The sequence below is a fragment of the Spermophilus citellus genome (genome assembly GCF_964194105.1).
Source record: "Spermophilus citellus genome assembly, chromosome: 4".
NCBI classification, from domain to species: domain Eukaryota; kingdom Metazoa; phylum Chordata; class Mammalia; order Rodentia; family Sciuridae; genus Spermophilus; species Spermophilus citellus.
The window spans coordinates 176974680-176998424 of NC_138185.1; the positions used below are offsets into that span (position 1 = coordinate 176974680).

The 23745-nt window shown below is 37.5% G+C and overlaps 1 protein-coding gene and 1 long non-coding RNA gene across 6 annotated transcripts in view; one reads left to right on the plus strand and one right to left on the minus strand.

Moving 5' to 3' along the window:
- LOC308647828 overlaps positions 1-23745 on the minus strand; it is a 258854-nt gene that overhangs the window by 19571 nt on the left and 215538 nt on the right. The gene's annotated exons all lie outside the window — the stretch shown is intronic.
- On the plus strand, positions 273-656 carry LOC308647827 (dolichyl-diphosphooligosaccharide--protein glycosyltransferase subunit TMEM258-like). The gene has a single exon (XM_081292314.1). It carries the CDS (start codon positions 292-294, stop codon positions 529-531), a length of 240 nt encoding a protein of 79 aa, XP_081148440.1. The 5' UTR covers positions 273-291; the 3' UTR covers positions 532-656.

Genomic DNA, 23745 nt, shown 5'->3' on the forward strand with positions numbered 1-23745 from the left:
GTGACCTACTTCTTCTGACCATGCCCCATCTGCTATCAGTTATCATCAAGTCAGCCAAATTATTAATCCATCAAATAGTTTAATCCATTGATAAGGTTACAGCTCTTATCACTGCCTAAAAGTCCCAGTTCTGTACCATCCTGCACTGGAGATCATGCTTTCAAAACTTGAGCTTTTCAGAGGACATTCCTACATGCAAACCATAACCAGTGGGGTCCCACAGGAATATATTAGTTCTCACAAAAGAGTGACTTGTTAGGCAGAGTGGTGGATTACCGTGTGCCAGGCAAAATGGAGCTCGAGGCCATGAGCAGATACACCAGCCCAGTAAATCCAGCTGTCTTCCCCCTTCTGACTGTGGTGCTTCTGGCTATTGGCATGTTCTTCACCGCCTGGTTCTTCGTTTACGAGGTTACCTCCACCAAGTACACACGGGATATCTACAAAGAGCTCCTCATCTCCTTGGTGGCCTCACTCTTTATGGGCTATGGAGTCCTCTTCCTCCTTCTCTGGGTCGGCATCTACGTGTGAGCTCCCAAGGGTACCCGTCAGGTGGCTTCACTAAATCCCTGCTTTTGTAAATTAATTTTTTTACTGTTGCTAGAAGTGTCCCACCTACTGCTCAAATAAAGGCAGATGTGTGACAAAAAAAAAAAAAAAAAAAAAAGAGTGACTTGTTATAAAGTGAGGCCATCCCACGTGCTTGGCCTTGTCTACACAGGGCCATTTTCCCTTCTACATCTCAGCCATGTTGAGACACGACCAAGGGAGCGCTCATCAGTACACCAGGGCCCTGGATTCAAGACCCCCAAATCATGAGCCAAATAAAATTTACTTATAAAGTACCCAGCCTCAGATTTTTCTTAAAACAACACAAAAGGGACTAATACATAATTTGTCTTTATTATTATTACACTGAGTTGTTTTTGGTTTTGTTTTTTTTATTTTGATATAAGTTCCAAGCACTTAAAGAATAATAAAATTCAATAACCTGGCTGAGTAAATGATGGCTACCAATCTGAACAAGTGAGTCATTGTATATCAGACCTCTCCAGGATAAGGTGAGTCGCTTCATGCAACTTCAGAATGTACCACTTCTATATCCATTTTAAGGTTCTTGATAATATACACAGTTTCCACTCTTTTGTCATAAAAATTCTGGTTGAATGGCTCCTTGGTAAAAGGAGTTATATTTTGTTTCTCCCATTAGCTTAATTAGTTCCAGGAAAAATACTGAAGATTTAATAGGGTTGGAATTAGCTGGAATGTGTGAGTTGGCATCAAGGACATCACTCCACAATGAGGTCCCCAGGTGGAAACATCATTAACAGGCAGCATGACTTCCCTATGACATAAGCTGACTGAAGATGACACAGAAAGAGTTCAGAATGAAAGTTGACACTACTTCCCTTAGTGACATCTCCTTTACCCGGCTTTCCTCACCAGGAACAATGCAATAGTCGGAATATTTTCTCACTGAAGACAAAAACCTAAGAGCAGAGCCAAGCTTGCTGTCTGACAGACCTGCTGTTCTGGAGCCCGGAGGTATCCTTTTAGCTTTCAGTTTCTTTCATATTAGATGTGAATGCTGAAGCAACGACTCAGGAGCTGTGGCTCTCATTAGAATGTGCCAAAGAGCAGGGGTGAAAAGGAGCTTTCATTTGAACTTCTAACTTGACAAATCTAATTTGCAAAACAAGGGAACCTAAGGGAACACAGAGCCTCATTGGTCAGAAGGAACATTCCACCCAATGTCATTATTCCAGGTTAGAGCCTGACAGCCCATAAAAGCCTTAACAAGGCAAACTAATCTTAGTAATCAATTTACGTTCTAAAAATACCTCTGCTAAACAGGATTGATCTGAAAGGAAAGGAAATGATAGAAAAAATAACAAAGAAAAAGGAAGGAAGGAAGGAAGGAAGGATGGAAGGAAGGAAGGAAGGAAGGGGCAGTTTATGTTTTACCAATTTAAATTTTCATGCAGCCATGCTACAAGCATTTATTAAGCACCTACGTTATATCATGAAGAACTCTATGAAGCCCTGCTGGGTAGAAGGTAGGGGAACCTCCAGGTACTCACAATTTTATGGGGAAAACAAATCCCGAGTATAACTTACAATAACAAAATATTTCAGGAAAGGTAGGAGAATGTGAGAATATACTGGAGGAAACTAATTTTGTTTTAGGATCAGTGATGACTTCCCAGAGAAAATGAGATGGGAGCTCTCTCCCCCTGAGGGACAAGTGGAGGGAACCCCACATGTCAGTCCTCCTTGTTCACTGTGGCCAGTACCCACAACCTCACCCATCTCTCATTCCAGCTGCTGTGAAGATGACCAGCTCCTGGTGGGCTCTAAACAAGTCCATGTTGTCTCAACTCAGCCTCCAACTCTCTCAACTCCCACACCTGGCCCCCCATCTGTGCAACCTCAAGTGTGTGGGACTAGACAGAAAATGGAGTAAACCTCTGACCAGGAAAGGAAGAGAGACTGTGGACATAGCCTCCCTCCCCTCTAGGCCACAAACAGTCCTGAGAGCAGAGAAATTTGCATCCCACGCTCCCTCTCCCTCCCTCAGTCCTCCTTGGAGTTGGGCTCCCTGGTAAAGGAGCAGCCCATGAGCCTTGCACTCAGATTTCCCTTCTGGAAAACTTAAGTGAATAGACTCTGATAAAGGAGAGGAATTAGATTGCAAACATAAGGAAAGGCAAGCTCAAAACCCAGAGTTCTGAGAGTGTGTAACTTAACATGACCAAACAAAGAGTAAGAAAATAAAAACAGGAAACAAGCAATTTTTTATGGAGTTAAGTAAGGGAAGACTTGAATGCCAGTTTAAAGAGTTTGAACTGATACATATGCACTGACCAACTCAGTAGCCTTTAATTGCCTGCTGCTGTTGTGCGCTGCAATGTGGCTATTCCAAACTGACATGAGTTCTAAGCACAAAACACACACTGGATTTCAAAGACAGTGCCAAAAAGAAAGTAGAGTAGCTCCATATTTTAATATTGATTACATAAAAATGGCAATATTTAGGTATATTGGGTTAAAATGATATACATTATTATTGTTAAACTCCTTTTTACCTGTTTCTTTTTATTTTTTTTAAAGTGACTACTAGAAAATTTTAAGTTACTGATGTGGCCCACATTTTATATTTCTACTGGATGATGCCAGGTCAGACTATCCTAAAGACAAGGAGAGATCACACACTGTTTTAAGCAGTGTAGTAACATGATCAGATTTGACTTTTTGGTAAAACACTTGCTGAAATGTGGAGAACAAGCTAAATTCAGAGACTAGTTTGCTAAAGTAATTCAGGAATGAAATTTTATCCTGGATCCAAAGTGTCATCAGTGTGATTAAAGAGATTCAAGAGATAAAACCGACAAGGTTTGATGAAAGACTGGCTGTGGGGGCATAAGAGATGCTACAAAGGTACTGTGGATTTGGGCACGCACCATTGGTTGATGGTATCGCATGTGGGGAACAGTGGAGCTGTGCATGAGCAGAAGGATGTACTTGTCTGGAGGGAGCTCTAGAGACTGTCCTGAGGTAAGGCTTTGGTACCAGGAGTCATCCTTTACGTTATACTTGAATCCCTGGAGATGCACATGAAGAGACAGCAGATAGAGGAACAGATAGAGGGCATCCCACCTCCTCCCTGGAACTGAAACCTGGCTCTCTGCGAAGGCAACATTTCTCCTGCAGTGCCATCAAGGGAAGGCTGGTTACCCAGACATCCCTGTACTTTGTGGTCCAGCAGTGATTCTTTATCATTCATGTTCCCTGGTTGCACTTCCAGACTATGTCACCCATGGCATTTTACCATAAAGTGCCCCAGCCCTCCTTAGGGCTGTCATCCCACCCTCCCTCATTTACTGACAAGTGGGTCTACATCTAGTTTTCATATGTCTCTCTGCCCAGCTCCTTCTGTTCCATGAACCACACTAGCACTTCCTCTTTCTTCCTGCCTCTTTCACTTTCACAACCCTGTCCTGCTTATATTCCATCATTTTAATACCCTACACTATTTTCATCTTTTACTCTTGCCTCAAACCTACCTAGTAAAATTCCAAACCTGTATAAACACAAACATGTTTCTCTTGTTTGCCTGCCCCCCACACTCCACCCCGGGGCCCTGAACACTGCTGGAGGAAACCAGAGAACATTATGGAACAGACCGACATCACTACACTATTCATTCGTGGCCACCAACTCATGTGGGCCTTCAACACCATCTTTAAGTCTGACTTCTTCTCCTGGGTAGTCATCCCCATCAGCCGAGAAGCATATTCCAAACTCTCCTCAGCATCTTCAAATCTCCGTTCAAGTCCGCCTCTCCCTGTAGTCTCAGTAAGCCATCTTCTCCCTCTGCCTCACAGAGAACATGCACACTGTCACACAAACACTCCCTCAACTCGTCACCGCAAAACAGAAAATCTAAGAGCCTCTGTACACAGTAACCTAAACAAGAGAGAGAGGTCCTCACCCTCCTAGCTAGGTCACAACCCTCCAAATATATTCTATATCCTTGTTCCTTCAACATTTTCTGGAACTGATGTGATCACTGGGGTTCCTATATCAAAATACTATAAATGGGGTCACTTAGAAGTTTAATTCTCACAACTATAGAGACTGGGAAGTCCAAGATCAAGGCAGCAGTATATTCAGTGTCTGCTAAGGGCCCATTTCTGGCTCATAGATGGTGCCTTCTAGCAGAGTCTTCATGTGGTGGAAGGGGTGTAGTTTTTCTGGGGTCTCTTTAATTAGGGCACTAATCCTAATCATGGGGACTAAATCTTCATGACCTAATCACTCCCTGAGGTCCCACTTCATAATATCCTCACCATGGGGGTTATGATTTCAGCATATGAATTTGGGGGGCATTACATTCATACCACAGCAAGAACTTACATCCTAATTCTTTTGATATCCTATACCTGCCATCTGTACCTTTCTAATGAGTCCTTGTCAGGAGCCTTTACACACCCTTAAGTCTCGCACATCAAAAATAAAACTATTATTCCTTCTTAAAGAACCAACTTATTTTTCTTTATTTTCCCCCTTTGGCCAAACTTCTTAACAGAATGGCTTATAGGATTGCTGTGTCTATTTCTACATTTCCTATTAACTCCTAGCCAGTAAGCTGTAACCTGGCTTATGCCCTGGATCCTCCAAAATCCCTGCATGAACTCCTGCTGCCCTCTACCTGGGCATGTTACCCTCAAAGGTGAAACTCCTATCTGATGGCTTTTTTCACTGTAGCCATTTTCATCTACTCTGTTCTTTGTCAAATGTGTAACTACTTTTATCACTGCTTCAACCTTTTTTTTTTTTTTTTTTTTTTGTTCCCGACCAGCAAGCAGCACAGGGTTATCCACACCCAAAGCAAACAAGGTTAAATGTATTCCTTTCAGTTGGGGCTGACATGGCCCCTACCAGTTTCTTGCACTAGAACTCCAGGTGAAACCTGAACAGTCATGTCAACCAATTAAAAAGATGGCAGTTAAGTTAAAAGCCACTGAGCTGAGTAACTCAGAAAATCCAGGAAAACCAATCCACCTTTCCCAGAGTCATGGCAAATGACTGGGCCCGAGGACATTCCAAGCTTTTATTTTTCTCTGATTTCAATAGCTCTTTATGAGACAGATATCTTTTACTAGTTAGTCTTTAACTTGTCAACCATTTAACATTAAGTCATGACCTATGAGAAAGCAGCAGTAGGAAATTTCACCTAGGTAGAAGGCTCCCTTGATAGAAAAACTCGGGTCAAATAGCTCTGAAACTCCCATCCCTAAGATAAAGTGTAATAGAGTTGCATTCTCCAGATTCTCTTTGTCACCAGCCCTCTACGATATAATGCCATATTTAATAAATAGGTCTCTCACTCATTCAGCTCTAAGGAACTACCCCACCGGGAACACTATTTCGTCTTACTTAAAATGCTACCATCATTCCTCTTTGGTGATTCTTAACCAAAGCTGTGTTGAGAATCTCCTGAGGAAATTTTTAAAATATTGATGACTACTAGGCCCTGCATCTAAATATTTTGTTTCAGTGGGTCTGGGTGATGCCCAAGTTATATGTATTCTGAAAAATCTCCCACAGGATTTTGTCATAAGCATTGCAAGCTTTCATTTGAATGCTTCAAATAGGCCAGGTGCAGTGTGAAAAGCTTTACACATACTGTCTTATTTATTCTTCAAAGAAACTTCATTTGTGACAAGCAGTGCAGAGTCATTAGATAACCTACATTCCCACCCTTCTTCCTTTTAAGCAAAGCTCTGATTTTACTCACCCTCCTCCATGGAGTCATGTATCATCCACAGTTCTGAAGTTCAGAGTTCTTACTGATCTGAAATGCTCATGATAGTCTGTGTTTTCTGACCAGTGACTGGTGTTAAGTCATTCTAGCCCTAATGAATGAGGGATGAAAGGTTTGAAGTAAAGAGGTCTCCACTCCTAAGAGAGAGACATGGGGCGAGGTGTATATGTGTGTTCATGGTTCTTATTTTCAAATAACATAAAATAACTCTGGCTGACTTAAGAAGAAAGATAATTTGTTAAAATCATCTAGTATCTAGAAAATTAGGCTCAAAGCTATATACAGTTACCAACAAAACCCCTAATCACAGAGCAGAACTGTTGTAAACTTCTGCTACAGTCAGGAGAAACAGTCTTGCTGCATTACCCCCACTGCTGCTTCTGAATCTGAACTCCAAGTGCAGCAGCTCTCCCATTGCTTCTATCACTCAATCAGAAGAATGACACAGTGCATCTGTTTGGCAGGGTCCAGGTCTTAGGTCTACAGCTCAGAAACCAAGCAATGTTTTGAAGGCAAGTAACTGGGAATTTCAACTTCCTCACTGTGGTATAGGTCCTGCCCCCACCAAGAACTCTTAAGATGCTAAATTCCTCAAAACCCAAACAGGAGGCTCAGATTCTAGGAAGCCAAAAAGAATGATAAATATGCATTACAAATATAAAGAAGCTGAGTTCTAGGAGATGTTTTCAAACCATGGCAGAAGATAATCCATACTACTACTCTATTTTGGGGTATGATCAAATGGTTTTTAAAAATGTAGATTAATAAGGCTATGGAAGGAAACTAACCAATCATTGATCCCATTCCCTAGTGTATTAGTTTCCAACTGCTGCTATAACAAATTACCACAAACTTAGTGGCTTAAAACAACATGAATTTATCATCCACAGTTCTGAAGTTCAGAAGTTCCAAAGTGTTAGCATTTCTTTTATGGTGCCTAAGGGACAATCCATTTTCTTGCCAGCTTTTAGAGACTGCCTGTGTTTTTTGGTTCATGCCTCCCTTTCAGAAATGGAATTACTCTGTCCTCTGCTTCTCTTGTTACAACTTCTTCTCAAACTTGGATCTTCCTGTCTTCTTCTTATAAAACTTTTGATGATATCAGGTTCACCCAGATAATCTAAGATAATCTTTCCATTTTGAGATTATTAATTTAATCACATCTGCCAAGTTCCTTTCACCATATATAGTAACAGTCACAGGTTCTAGGAATTAGTACCTGGATATCTTTTGAGGTCCCTTTTTCAGCCTACAATACCTAATAATATCACTGGCTCTTTTCCATGATGTGATTCTTACCAAAATCAATGTATCATTTGAAAATCTGGACCCTTTGAGTGATAGTCATCCTTTCTCAGTCTCACTTTGCCCAATTAAGAGTATCACCAGGAACAAATGATATAATCAAATGGGGCAATATGAGGAGCGTTTTATTAACAGACTAATTATGAAGGCTTATGCAGGGTATAAGATTTATAAGAAAGTAGGGTCCAAGGATTAGTGTATCCAGTTGCTTCGGAACCCCTAGTCCTTAAACTGACCTGTGATCAGAACTAAAGCAAAGACAAGCCCTAGTGAGAAAAGTATTAACAAAAGGTATTCTAATGTTGGGTGACACAGCTAGGGTCTTTAATCTATCAGTTAAGGAAAAAGCTGCAGCACAACTAGGTCCCAAGAGACTTGGATACTGGGAAATGTCTAAGACAATAAGGTCTCTTCTCCATGGGTCATTTGCCTATTTACTGGCTTTGGAAATTTCTTCTCACTTTCATGACCCGAAGAGAGTCCAGTTAGTCAGCAGTCTCCCCAGTCACCCTTTCCAAAGTCTTCCTCCGTACCAAATCACCTGAATTTATCACCTACAGAAAAAAAAAATTAGAATATCCTTAAAAGACAGGTGGATGTTAGGCCTAGCAGTTTTAATAATGTTACATTATTCAAACTATCAATAGTAACATAATTTTGGTTTACCTAGAAACCAAAAATACATAGAGCCAGAAAAAAAAACTAAGACATTCTGCTACTCAGTGGATTATATTCCTGGATAACCACAACCAAGGATGTCTAGTCATTTAGGCACAATTGTGCTTCCTAACACTGTCCTTCCCACTAAACACACTTGCCAAGATCAAAAACTGTCATCCCTGTCTCACATCTCTGAGTATCTTTGTCTTTTACCACTGAGTTGCACTGAAAGCTAAGAAAGGTACTGAATATAGGTCAAAAAACAAAAATCACTGACAAGCAAATGCCATGATCTTATTCATTTTTAGTGCTGAGTAATATTCCATTCTGTATAAATGCCACATTTTTAATCCCTTCATCCACAGAAGGACATCTAGGTTGGCTCCAGAGTTTAGCTATTGTGAATTGTGCTGCTAGAAATATTGATGTGTCACATACCTTATATATACAAACAGAGATATAATAAATTGTGGTATAAAGGTGCATTAAGAATTGTAATGTTTACTCTTGTACATTGCTGGTGGGACTGCAAATTGGTGCGGCCAATTTGGAAAGCAGTTTGGAGATTCCTGGGAAAGCTGGGAATGGAACCACCATTTGACCCTGCTATTGCCCTTCTCGGACTATTCCCTGAAGACCTTAAAAGAGCATGCTACAGGGATACTGCCACATCGATGTTCATAGCAGCACAATTCACAATAGCTAGACTGTGGAACCAACCCAGATGTCCTTCAATAGATGAATGGATAAAAAAAAAAATGTGGCATCTATACACAATGGAGTACTATGCAGCAATAAAAAACGACAAAATCATAGAATTTTCAGGGAAATGGATGGCACTAGAGCAGATTATGCTTAGTGAAGCTAGCCAATCCCTAAAAAACAAATACCAAATGTCTTCTTTGATATAATGAGAGCAACTATGAACAGAGCAGGGAGGAAGAGTAGGAAGAAAAGATTAACATTAAACAGAGACATGAGATGGGAGGGAAAGGGAGAGAAAAGGGAAATTGCATGGAAATGAAGGGAGACCCTCATTGCTATACAAAATTACATATAAGAGGTTGTGAGGGGAATGGGAAAATAAATAAGGAGAGAAATGAATTACAGTAGATGGGGTAGAGAGAGAAGATGGGAGGGGAGGGGAGGGGGGATAGTAGGGGATAGGAAAGGTAGCAGAATACAACAATTACTAATAGGGCATTATGTAAAATTGTGGATGTGTAACCACCGTGATTCTGCAATCTGCATTTGGGGTAAAATTGGGGGTTCATAACCCACTTCAATCTAATGTATGAAATATGATATGTCAAGAGCTTTCTAATGTTGTGAACAACCAATAAAAAAAATTGAAAACAAAACAAAACAAAAAAAAGAATTGTAATGCAAAAAAAAAAAATAAGAGAGCTCATGTATAATGGCATAATTAGGCATGAACATACTTTAAATACAGGGTTACATAAAATTGTGCTGTAAATGGATAATTATGATTGTAATACATTCCACTATTGTCATGTATGAAATAAAAAAAAATAAGAAAAAAATAACAAGCAGAAGGATACCTTTTATGCACTAAAATATCCGTAACTATGGCTCAAAGAGAAGAGTGAACTTCCATGCTTATCACTGAATTACTTAACTGCTGTTTTAACATTTGCATTTTGCAGAGCTATTCTCCAGAGACATGCAGATTGTAGTTTTGGTTCTATTAAGTGGTTCTTTCAAAATCTTATAAATCTGTTCAGAAGCCCTATTGATAAAATACAAGCACGTATATAGAAGTGATTCTGAATCCCTTTCCCTGTAGAATGCTTCATTAAAATAAAATATTAAGCAATTCCAGGGCAAGAGCTCTAGATGAAAGTGAGGGTTCCATCTAAACCCTGCCCTTCCCTGGCCCCTCCGCATGCTCTCAGCACTGATTAACAGAGTTAAACTCTCAAACATTGCAGGCCTTATTTGCTTTTCAGAAAATCTCCCCACATCCTGAGGCATGAACATCTCAGAATTCAAGAAGCAAATTATAATCACCTGGCTTTGTTTTGACTATCTGCTATCTACTTATTGCTGCCTTTCCAATTTGTTTATTGAATCAATATGAACTGGTAGCTGACAAACTTTTTCACTAAGGAAAAAATAAACTACTTTTGTGGCATATTAAAAGCTGATCATTACTTGTTTTCTCAATGCAGTCTATAATTTGATTGCTCAGAGTAATGAAAGAATACTTAGAAATTGATTATAAAAACCACAGATAATTAGAAAATGAAGAAATGGACATCAGTTTATTCATTATATATCAATATTTTTTCTAAACAATCAAATAATCTGATAACATCATGTCATGAGATATAAATATGTTTTTAATAAGTGCAGAATATGCTTTCTACAAAACTATAAAAATATCAAAATACACAAGCACATATAACGAGAAATGCATAAGCATAATGTAACTGAAATGGCTTTATAATTCACTTGCTCTCATGTATTTGTGATAGCTCTATTGAATCTCAATGGGTTTTATTTATTTATTTATTTATTTATTTATTTATTTAGGTACTGTGGATTGAACTCAGGGTCACTCAACCCCTGAGCCATATCCCCAGCCATATTCCATTTTATTTAGAGACAGGGTCTCACTGAGTTGCTTAGAGCCTCACTAAATTGCTGAGGCCCAGCTCAATGGTTATTTTTTTATCCTTTGAGGATTTGGAAAGGACATGGGTCACTCTTTATCCCATACATATACACATGCTTCTGCATAAGTTAGGGAAGTATAATTTCTTTACATAGAGGGACAGCCATCAACCAGGTGCAGTGGCACACACCTATAATCCCAGCAGTTCAGGAGGCTGAGACAGGAGGATTACAAATTCAAAGCCAGGCTCAGCAAAAGCAATGCACTAAGCAACTCAGTGAGAACCTGTCTCTAAATAAAATACAAAAATAGGGCTGGGAATGTGGCTCAGTGGTCAAATGCCCCTGAGTTCAATCCCTGGTGAGAGAGAGAGAGAGAGAGAGAGAGAGAGAGAGAGAGAGAAGTAAAAGCCATCATTCAACAAACATTTACTTAATAAATTGCCATCAGCCAGAAATTAACAATATGGAAGACTTAAAAAAAACTAATAAGAAATGGTCTCTTTTCTCTTATTACAGGCCTCATTGGCTTATGAAGGTACTTCAGCATTGACTTTGGATATAGATAGACTCAACTACATGCCCTGAAATGACTAATTCGGAGATTCTACCTATTTCCCATGGAAGTCAAGCATTACACCTGACTTTCCTATTAGATCTACTTCCTAAGAGACTTACATATCATATCATCCACTGAGTATTTTTTGTTAGTCCTTGCTCCTCTAGGGAATATCATTTCAAATTTTATCTCATGACTCTTCATAACCAGTATATGAATTAAGTCCACATTTGAAATTAAGCAAATAGAGAATCAAAAAGAGTAAGTAGTACAAGTAGTATATGACATAGCCAGGTCTATAGGCAAAATTTATGAACCCATGATTCCAATGCCAGTATCTTAAAGACACAGCTGAAAAAGATAGATCTGGATACAGCAATGCAGAGGAACATAGAGTTAACCAGGCAGTCTTAAGACTTAGTTAAAAATAGGTGATGTTTACATTAAGGTTTATACTTCATAACATTTTTTTGTCAACTCTGTCTTTTAAGATGTTAACAGGCAGATTCTTCTCAATGGCCTATTTCAGGAACTTTCATGATACACAAATTCTGATATTTTCAAGATCACTATAAGTTATACTAATACATGATCTTTCCAGATCAAGAATTTTGATTTTGGTTTTAAAGAAAGCCACTTACTTTAATGCAAGTCCAGGCCAGAAGAGGCTCTTCTATAGCATGTGTTTTTGTTCTCCCTACTGCCAAGAACATCTGTACTCACAGAATAAGTGAATAAAATTCCAAACAATAGTTGAAAGGATGAGAAATAAAAATCATTGCAAAAAGGAGGGGGAATAGTAGATGAGTATAAATTACTATATACTTAATGGGGCAAGTAGCCATTTGGCAATCTGGGAATTTTCTATAAAGGTAGAGCAAATTAAGCATTTTTTCACTGCAGAAAATAAAATTATCAATTCCAAGTGTAAGTGACTCTTGCTCAATATACATGCTTCTTGAATGTTATATCAGCTATGATTATTCTGTACATAAAAATATTCCTTTAATACAGGACTCTTTGGAGAAGTAGTTGATTCTAGAGCTCAGGCAGAAAAAATGTACAAGATGGGCCTGGAGTATCTTGTGATACTTAAACATAAGAAAGTGCTTAAAGGAAAAAGCAGGGAAGAAAGGGTACCGACATGTCAAAAGGGCTTGAGAGCAGACTTGGAAGCCCACAATGGCCAAAACTGAAGCAAGTAAGCAAAAATATAAATAATAATAGTATCAAATTCTAACCCAAAGTAAAAAATGAGTAGCCATTATTCATACCATTTATATTTATACAATATAAATAAATGATTGAATAAACAAAATAAAGGACAAGGGATTACTATTCCTTCAGAACAATTCCAATTAATAAACAGAGGGAATAAAAGAAATAGAAAACCACCACTCAACACCACAGTAAAAACTACTGCAGGTAACATCCACTGAAGAATGTTAACATCAGTTGGTGAACAAGAAGCACAGTATTTGCATAGCTTCAAAGTATCTCATAACAAATATTGGATAAAGTAGCTTTAAAGTCGAGTATCCTAGAAGATGCCACCTTGGTCAGTGATCAAGGTTAACTCCCCAATATAAGACATGAAGATGTCATCTAGCCCCTGTTAGGATGCTCTGAGAAGGGCACCTCATCTCTGTCAATCTTCCCCCAAATTCATAACCTCCATCTAATTATCAGAAAACATCAAAGAAACCCACGTTGAGGGATTTTCTATAAAGTAACCTGGTCAGAATTCTTAAAATGTCAAGGTCAGGAAAGAGAAGGAAATAGAGGTATTGTCACTGATCAAAGGCACTAACTGTAGAGAGAAAACAACCAAATGTAATGAGAGATTCTGGACTGGGCATTGAAACAGAATAAGGACATTAGTGGACAACTGGTGAAATCTAGATAGAATATTTACTGAGCTACAGACTATCAACATTAAGTTCCCATTTTAATTAATATGTTATATAGAATACTAACACTGGGCAAAGTTGGGGAAAGAGAAAAAGGAAAATCTGTTCTATCTGTGCAAATCTTTAGTAAATCTAAAATTAGCTCAAATAAATTTTTTTTAATTATGCCATGAAGTACCTAATTTAGATAGAACAGGGAGGGGAAGTCCTCTCCTAGAAAATGACATCCAAACAGACATGAAGCATGAAAAAGTGCTATGCTCTAGATTCCAGTCTATCTATAATGTGATATTTTTTTCTATAATTTAAAAAATAATTTTGGTAAGAATATTTTATATTAACATTTTTAAGTTTCAGAAAATTATTCTAATCATTATATTAAAGCTTATCATAATTAGAAGATTAGGAGTAATACATCTAACATGAGTGGCTTTTAAGCACATGAAAAGATTCTCAATGTCACTAATCATGAATTTATATAGATTAAAAATAGTGGGGGAAAAAGAATAATAATACAGCTAGAAGGTATGAATAAGATGATAAATGCTCAAGAAAAGTAAAACCTTAGAGAGATAACTATCTATAGTTACAATTTGTTGAATAATCATATATTATTTTACCTTAAACTCTACTTTTAGTAAAGTAGGGGGCACATTATACAATTTCAAAATTTATGTAATCCAAGCAAAGCAGATGTTGATCTCTTCCCTACTGATCTCTAACCACACACTCTTCCAAGTCATTTCCTCATTTCTTTTTTGTCTTCCATGAAGTTATCTCTTCCCATAGAATAGAACAAAATAATTAATTAATAGAACAAATTAAATAGTCATTAAATAAATAAATCTATTTATTATTTATCTATTTATTACAGAGCATGAACTACAGTCAGAATATTTAGGAACACAGGTTGATGACAATAGAAACAATTTTGAAGAACACCTGATCCAGTGGTTCTCAGCTCCATCAGACCCAATGCCACTTTAATAACAATAATTTAGCAATGGTCCCTTTATTATCTTGCAATTGAAATTCAAAGATAATATAGCCAACTGGCACACATTTGAAATATGTATATACAATTCCAAACTGCAATAAAAAGGAGAATGATGAATTAATTTAAAATAATTGACATATTCTAAAGTGAAGATACTTGGGTGCAAATGTACTAAGGAACACTAAGTGCTGAATAAATTACTAAGATTACCACTGCTACAAATGCAGACTGAACAGGAGTATGAGCATCTCAAATTCCATGAGGAGTGTGTTGTTGGAACATCCTTTCTTGGATGGTAAACAACTCTTTGAAAGTCCCAAAGAAAATAAATTAAAATTTTCTCCCCAGGCACACATACTGATTCCTGTAATATGTAACATCTGTTCCATTTTGTACCTGTATTTCTTGAAACAATACAGAAAATATTTTGTTGTTAATGTAACATTCGAGGCTCAGAAATATATAAGCTGGTTTTGTCTGCCTATATAAACATTCAGAGGGACATTCAAAAGTCATTCTGGATGAAGGACAAATTTTTATGATGCAAAACCATTTTACTCATTTCAAAACATTAGGCATTTCTGATTTCCATCTTGTAAAATGTGAGTTGAGCTTTTCCACTCATTTTGACAATTAAAAACATCCCCACAGATTTTAAAACATCCCCAAGGATATGAAAACCACTGATTAGACCAGCCTTCATGTAGTAGAAAAGTAAGTTGGGGCTCAGAGTTTGTACTCTCCCATGGTTACAAAGCTAGCTAGAAGATCAAACCAATGCAGGAATGACATAGATTTCTTTTACTGTGCTGTTCTGCACCCCTTCCATCCTTTAGTCCTTGGTATTCAATATGTAAATTAACTTTCCCATGCTCCATCAATACTAAATAACAAAAACTGCTGCCTCTCTTAAAAACTTTGTTTATCTTCTCCCTGGAGATCCATTAGCTGTAAGAGCCAAAGGCAATCTTTGTAGCATTCCCTATGAATCAGCTTTTGGGTCCACACTCCTATTCCTTCCCTACTATGTATAACCCCAAGCCAAGTCTGCTAATATACTCAGAGTCTCACTAAAACCAGGAAGTTAGAATTATTTTACACCAAATATGTCTAACCACTGTATATTCCCCTTTGCTACAGGAAAAGAAGTCAAGATCTCTCTTAAAGATACTCTCTCAGAGAGTGCATTCTCTCAGCCATATGGTTTTATGTTCTTTCATCCAACAAAGTATAGAATTAGGTCTAAATCTGACAGAGTTGAAGAGAGAACAAAGGAGGAAGCATGAAGATTGCCTTACAACTAATAATGACTAAGTTAAAATATTACTTCGGCCATAGATATGAATGTAGTTTTAGTGTTCAGCCAAGTGAGCCACTATTGTGCACTCATCTCAGATAATTAATAATATCATAATGTTTTCGATATTATGTTAGACAATTAGTTCTCTAACTAGCCTCATATTAATGGAAATGTTTACAAAGACCATGCCTCTCTTATACCAAATACTTATATATATATATTCATTCATTCTACTGCTGGAATAAATAAAGATGTTATACATTTCAGGTTCCTTCTGTGACTTTTTGGTTCTAAATCACAGTCCCTTGGGCATTAAGAAAGTTTCCAGGGAAATGTTCTTAATATTAGCACTCTTTGCACTGACAGAATCTCTAAAAAACCCTGTCAAAATAAGAAGAGCTTTTATCCCCAATGATTCTGTAGACACTCTCAGATAAATTAAACAGAAATCCTGTCCCACATAAAGGATAATTAAAAATATCTAATTTAAGGTTCATGAAGTTATTTCTGAAACAGTGCCTCATCATATGAAATGTAATATTTTTCTCAGAGAAATATTTTTGCTCTATTTAAAGCCCATCAAAGTTATGACTTGTTAGGGATTCCAGTTAGAAGACTCTTAACAAAAAGTCAATTGTAATTTTAGGAAGGATTAATATTCACTGAAAAATATCAAAAGGCAGTTTGTTCATCAAAGATTAAGTGCTTCAGAGGTATTAGAGAATGAGAAATTGGAAGATTAATTCTATTTAAAATGTTGACTTTTAAACTAAACAATGAACAAAACACCAGATTCTGCCTTTTGAACCAGAAAGCATATTTGTATATCAATGTCTAAATCAGAAGAAAATGCTTTTCTAATGCATAAAAATTACTTCCTTTTTCCTTTCTTTGTTTCATGTGCTTCTATTCCTGCTACTATGACTGACTACTACCCAATCTGAAATGAGAACAACATGAACCAAACCCAGCTCCATCAGACAAAATTCATCTAAGCATTTTTCTAATAGATGAAAGAGTCACCTAAGAATTCAAGAACAATACATATGGCTATATTCAACTCTTTTTTTTTTTTTTGCTTTTTAGAGAGAGAGAGAGTTTTTAATATTTATTTTTTAGTTTTCGGTAGACACAACATCTTTATTTTATTTTTATGTGGTGCTGAGGATCAAACCCAGCGCCCCGCACATGCCAGGCGAGCACACTACCGCTTGAGCCACAGCCCCAGCCCTATTCAACTCTTTTTGAGAAAAAAATGTGCTAGATATTAAGAATAACAAAATATGCAAGAAAAACTCCCTAGTAATATTTAATGATATCTAAAATTATGATTAATGAAGATAGATCCCAAGCCCTTTCCGTTATGGCTTGAATCTGAGATGACCCCCAAAAGCTCACATGTGAGACAATGCAAGAAGGTTTAGAGTAGAAATGATTGGGCTATAGCCTTAACTTAATCATTGAATTAATCCCTGATGGGATTAACTGGGTGGTAACTGGAGGCAGGTGGGTGTGGCTGGAGGAAATTGTTTATTGGGAGCATGGTTATGGGGTATATATTTTGTATCTGGAGAGTGGAGTCTCTCTCTGCTTTCTGATCATCTGAGCTGGTTCCCTCTGCCACACATTCTGCCTGATGAATGTTGCCAGCCTTCTATCAACTAAGACCTCTGAAACTGTGAGCCCCCAAAACTTTTCCTCCCCTAAAATTGTTCTGGTCAGATCTTTTAGTCACAGCAGCAAAAATAGCTGACTAAAACACTTTCATTTTCACTGAGTGAAATAGCCTTCTTCACTAGTCTTCCTGCAGGCTCACATAAACCTGATCTCTACTTTTAATAAGAGTTAAGACTTTCTCCCTTACCCCTGCCTAGGTCTACCCATAGTAGGTTTTTTTTTTTAAGTTTTATTGATTTTATTATTTTTAAATACACAGCATCGGAATGCATTACAATTCTTATTTTATACATGTACTTTGTTTGGGTTTTTTCTTATTACACATATATACCTCAATTTTTCATATCTCATTTATTTATAAAGTGTGTTGACACCCAATTCGTGTCTTCATACATGTACTCTGGATAATGATGTCCATCACATTCCACCATCCTTGCTAATCCCCTGCCCCCTTCCTTTCCCTCCCACCCCTCTTCCCTATCTAGAATTCATCTAATCCTCCCATGCTCCCTCTCGCTACCCCACTATGAGTCAGCCTCCTTATATCAGAGAAAATATTAGTCATTTGTTTTTTGGCGATTGGCTAACTTTACTTAGCATTATCTTCTCCAACTCCATCCATTTACCTGCAAATGCCATGATTTTATTCTCTTTTAATGCTGAGTAAAATCCATTGTGTATATATGCCACATTTTTTAAATCTATTCATCCACTGAAGGGCATCTAGGTTGGCTCCACAGTTTAGTTATTGTGAATTGTGCTGCTCTAACATTCATGTGGCTGTGTCCCTGTAGTATGCTGTTTTTAAATCCTTTGGGTATAGATCAAGGAGACAGATAGCTGGGTCAAATGGTGGTTCCATTCCCAGATTTCCAAGGAATCTCCGTACTGCTTTCCATAATGGCCGTACCAATTTGCATTCCCACCAGCAATATACGAGTATACCTTTTTCTCCACATCCTCACCAACACATATTGTTGTTTGTTTTCATAATAGCTGCCATTCTGACTGGAGTGAGATGATATCTTAGAGGAGTTTTTACTTGGATTTTTCTGATTGCTAGAGATAATGAGCATTTTTTCATATATTTGTTGATTGATTGTATATCCTCTTCTGAGAAGTATCTGTTCAGGTCCTTGGTCCATTTGTTGATTGGGTTATTTGATTTTTGGTGCTTAGCTTTTTGAGTTCTTTATATATCCTAGAGATGAATGCTCTATCGGATGTGTGAGGGGTAAAAATTTGTTCCCAGGATGTGGGCTCCACATAGTTCTCTAGTAGTTCTCTAGTCATCAGCTGTGAGTCATTTTAAAAGTGCATGCACACAAGCTCCAACCCTCTCCCCTTTTCCTTTCTTTCTCTTCACCCCCCACCCCAAGCAAGCAACTATAAAGGCAAATGAGCCACATCCCTTCCCACATAAGCTTCTACTACTGTGGAGGAGGGGAGGGGACCTCACTCTGCTCAAGGGAATTGATTATTTATTCCTGTGGGGCTTAGGAAAAAAGTGAGCAAAGCTGGCACAAAACCAAAAAGTAGTAGAGGCTTTCCTCACTACTTATGATTACTTTTTATTCTTTAATATATTTTAAAACTGACAATATAAATCTAACTGAATTTTCATTACGATCATCTAAACTTAATGTGTATATGGAGGAGGGGATCCATCAGGAACACATGGTACCTGTGCTGCTACTCTTTGGCCAACTGGGTGACACCCCAGGAACAGCTTGCTCACATCCCAACTTGTGACCTGTCTCCAGTGTTCAGAAAGATTGTCTACTTTTCTCTACTGAAAAAAATCTTGCTGCCCTCATGTGCTTCCCAGTCTGTATTTCCACCTTTGATGAAATCCAGAACATCCTAATAGAATGATCCAAAAGTTGATCTCTTAGCTAATACCTGACTCTCTAATGTGTCATTTGGCAGAATTCTTTATGTTCCATGCTTGAAGATATTCTGCTAATGAAATGCAACCTCTTGTAAAATATCAGAACTAAAATGCCCAGCCACTAATTTTATTAATTAGACATGCCTACAAAATTGTGCTGAGGTACATACAAACTATGAAATTCTAAACTCAGCTGATTAGGGAGCAACTGTCCTTTAAACAAGAAAAAAAGAGAGAAAGAAAGAAAGAAAAAGAAAAACTTCACAAAGCAGCAGTAGCATCTAGAATTTCTTTTTTTTTAATTTTTTTAATTGATTATTTAAAGCATTACATAGCGCATGATATATCATCTTTCATACATTTGACTCAAATTGTGTTTTGAACTCCCATTTTCACCCCAAATACAGATTGCAGAATCACATCTGTTACATATTCACATTTTTACATAATGCCATATTAGTGACTGTTGTATTCTGCTACCTTTCCTATCCCCTACTATCCCCCCTCCCCTCCCCTCCCATCTTCCCTCTCTACCTCCCCTGCTGTTGTTCAATTCTCTCCCTTTTTTTTCCCTCCCCCTTGCCCCTCATAACCTCTTATAATTTTATGTATCATTGAAGGTCTCCTACCATTTCCATATGCTTTCCCTTCTCTCTCCGTTTCTCTCCCCCCATTCCTCTTTGTTTACTGTAGTCTTTTCCTCATGCTCTTCCTTCCTGTTCTGTTCTTAGTTGTTCTCTTTATATAAAAGCAGACATTTGGCATTTGTTTTTTAGGGCTTAGCTAGCTTCGCTTAGCATAATCTGCTCTAATGCCATCCATTTCCCTGCAAATTCTATGATGTTGTCATTTCTTAGTGCTGCATAATACTCCATTGTGTATAGATGCCACATTTTTTTATCCATTCATCTATTGAGGGGCATCTAGATTGGTTCCACAGTCTAGCTATTGTGAATTGTGCCGCTATAATCATTGATGCAGCCGTATCCCTGTAGAGTGCTCTTTTAAGGTCCTCAGGGAATAGTCCGAGAAGTGCGATAGCTGGGTCAAATGGTGGATCCATTCCCAGCTTTCCCAGGAATCTCCATACTGCTTTCAAAATTGGCCTCACCATTTTGCAGCCCCACCAGCAGTGTACAAGTGTACCCTTTTCCCCACATCCCCGCCAACACTTATTGTTGTTTGACTTCCTAATGGCTGCCAATCTTACTGGAGTGAGATGGTATCTTAGGGTGGTTTTGATTTGCATTTCTCTGATTGCTAGAGATGGTGAGCATTTTTTCATGTACTTGTTGATTGATTGTATGTCCTCCTCTGAGAAGTGTCTGTTCAGGTCCTTGGCCCATTTGTTAATTGGGTTATTTGTTATCTTATTGTTTAATTTTTTGAGTTCTTTGTACATTCTGGATATTAGGGCTCTATCTGAGGTGTGGGGGGTAAAAATTTGTTCCCAGGATATAGGCTCTCTATTTACCTCTTTTATTGTTTCTCTTGCTGAGAAAAAAACTTTTTAGTTTAAGTAAGTCCCATTTGTTTATTCTTGTTGTTAATTCTTGGGCTATGGGTGTCCTATTAAGGAATTTGGAGCCCAACCCCACTATGTGTAGATCGTAGCCAACTTTTTCTTCTATCAGACGCAGTGTCTCTGATTTGATATCTAGCTCCCTGATCCATTTTGAGTTAACTTTTGTGGATGGCGAGAGAAAGGGATTCAATTTCATTTTGTTGCATATGGATTTCCAATTTTCCCAGCACCATTTATTGAAGATGCTATCTTTCCTCCATTGCATGCTTTTAGCCCCTTTATCAAATATAAGATAGTTGTAACTTTGTGGATTAGTCTCTGTGTCTTCAATTCTGTACCATTGGTCCACCTGCCTGTTTTGGTACCAGTACCATGCTGTTTTTGTTACTATTGCTTTGCAGTACAGTTTGACCTCTGGTATCGCTATACCTCCAGATTCACACTTCCTTCTTAGAATTGCTTTTGCTATTCTGGGTCTTTTGTTTTTCCATATGAATTTCATGATTGCTTTGTCTATTTCTACAAGAAATGCCATTGGGATTTTGATTGGCATCGCATTAAACCTGTAGAGAATTTTGGGTAATATCGCCATTTTGATGATGTTAGTTCTGCCTATCCATGAACAGGGTACATTTTTCCATCTTCTGAGATCTTCTTCTCTCTCTCTCTTTAGGGTTCTGTAGTTTTCATTGTATAAATCTTTCACCTCTTTTGTTAGGTTGATTCCCAAGTATCTTATTTTCTTTGAGGATATTGTGAATGGAGTGGTTTTCCTTATTTCCATTTCAGAGGTTTTGTTGCTGATATACAGGAATGCCTTTGATTTATGCGTGTTGGTTTTATAACCTGCCACTTTGCTGAATTCATTTATTAACTCTAGCAGCTTCTTTGTAGACTCTTTTGGGTCTGTTAAGTATATTATCATGTCATCCGCAAATAGCAATAGTTTAATTTCTTCTTTTCCTATTTTTATGCCTTTAATGTCTTTTGTCTGTCTAATTGCTCTGGCTAGTACTTTGAGAACTAAATTGAATAGAAGTGGTGATAGAGGGCATCCCTGTCTTGTTCCAGATTTTAGAGGGAATGCCTTCAGTTTTTCTCCGTTTAGGATGATGCTAGCCTGAGGTTTAGCATATATAGCTTTTACAATGTTGAGGTAAGTTCCTGTTATCCCTAGTTTTTCTAGTGTTTTGAACATAAAGGGATGCTGTACTTTGTCAAATGCTTTTTCTGCATCCATCGAGAAGATCATATGGTTCTTGTCTTTAAGTCTATTGATGTGGTGAATAGCATTTATTGATTTCCGTATATTGAACCATCCTTGCATCCCAGGAATGAATCCTACTTGATCACAGTGCACAAGTTTTCTGATATGTTTTTGTATTCGATTCGCCAGAATTTTATTGAGAATTTTTGCATCCAAGTTCATTAGAGATATTGGTCTGTAGTTTTCTCTCTTTGAAGTATCTTTGTCTGGTTTTGGGATCAAAGTGATGTTGGCCTCATAGAATGAATTTGGAAGAGCTCCTTCTTTTTCTATTTCTTGAAATAGCTTGAAAAGTATTGGTATTAATTCTTCTTTAAAGGTTTTGTAGAACTCCGCTGTATACCCATCCGGTCCAGGGCTTTTCTTGGTTGGTAGTCTTTTGATGGCTTCTTCTATTTCTTCTTTTGTTATTGGTCTGTTTAAATTGTGTGTGTCTTCCTGTCTCAATCTGGGCAAATCATATGCCTTAAGAAATTTATAGATATCTTCACTATCTTCTATTTTATTGGAATATAGGTTTTCAAAATACTTTCTAATTATCTTCTGTATTTCTGTAGTGTCTGTTGTGATATTGCCTTTTTCATCCCGTATGTTAGTAATTTGAGTTCTCTCTCTTCTTCTTTTCGTTAGCATGGCTAAGGGCTTGTCTATCTTATTTATTTTTTCAAAGAACCAACTTTTAGTTTTATCAATTTTTTCAATGGTTTCTTTTGTTTCAATTTTGTTGATTTCTGCTCTAATTTTAATTATTTCTTGTCTTCTACTACATTTGCTGTTGTTTTGCTCTTCCTTTTCTAGGTTTTTGAGGTGTTGTGTGAGTTCATTTATTTGTTGGTTTTTTCTTTTTTTGAGGTAAGAACTCCAAAAAATGAATTTCCCTCTTAAAACTGCTTTCATTGTGTCCCATAGATTCCGGTATCTTGTGTCTGTGTTATCATTTGACTCTAAGAATTTTTTCATCTCCTCCTTTATGTCTTCTATAACCCATTGATCATTCAATAACATATTGTTCATTTTCCATGTGATGTAGGATTTTTCCTTCCTTCTTTTATCATTGATTTCCAATTTCATTCCATTATGATCAGATATGGTGCATGGTATTATCTCCACACCTTTATATTTACTAAGAGTTGCCTTATGGCATAATATATGGTCTATCTTTGAGTAGGATCCATGTGCTGCTGAGAAGAACGTGTATTCACTTGATGATGGTTGATATATTCTATATATGTCAGTTAAGTCTAGGTTATTGATTGTGCTGTTGAGTTCTATAGTTTCTTTATTCAGTTTTTGTCTAGAGGATCTGTCTAATGGCGAGAGCGGTGTGTTGAAGTCACCCATAATTATTGTGTTGTGGTCTATTTGACTCTTGAACTTGAGGAGAGTTTGTTTTATGAACGTTGCAGCTCCATTGTTTGGTGCATACAAATTGATGATTGTTATGTCTTGTTGGTGGATGGTTCGTTCCTTTTAACAGTATATAGTGACCTTCTTTATCCTTCTTGATTAACTTAGGTTTGAAGTTGATTTTATTCGATATGAGTATGGCCACTCCTGCTTGCTTCCGAGGGCCATGTGAGTGGTATGATTTTTCCCAACCTTTTACCTTCAGCCTGTGTATGTCTTTTCCTATCATATGAGTCTCCTGAAGGCAGCATATTGTTGGATTTGTTTTTTTGATCCAGGTTA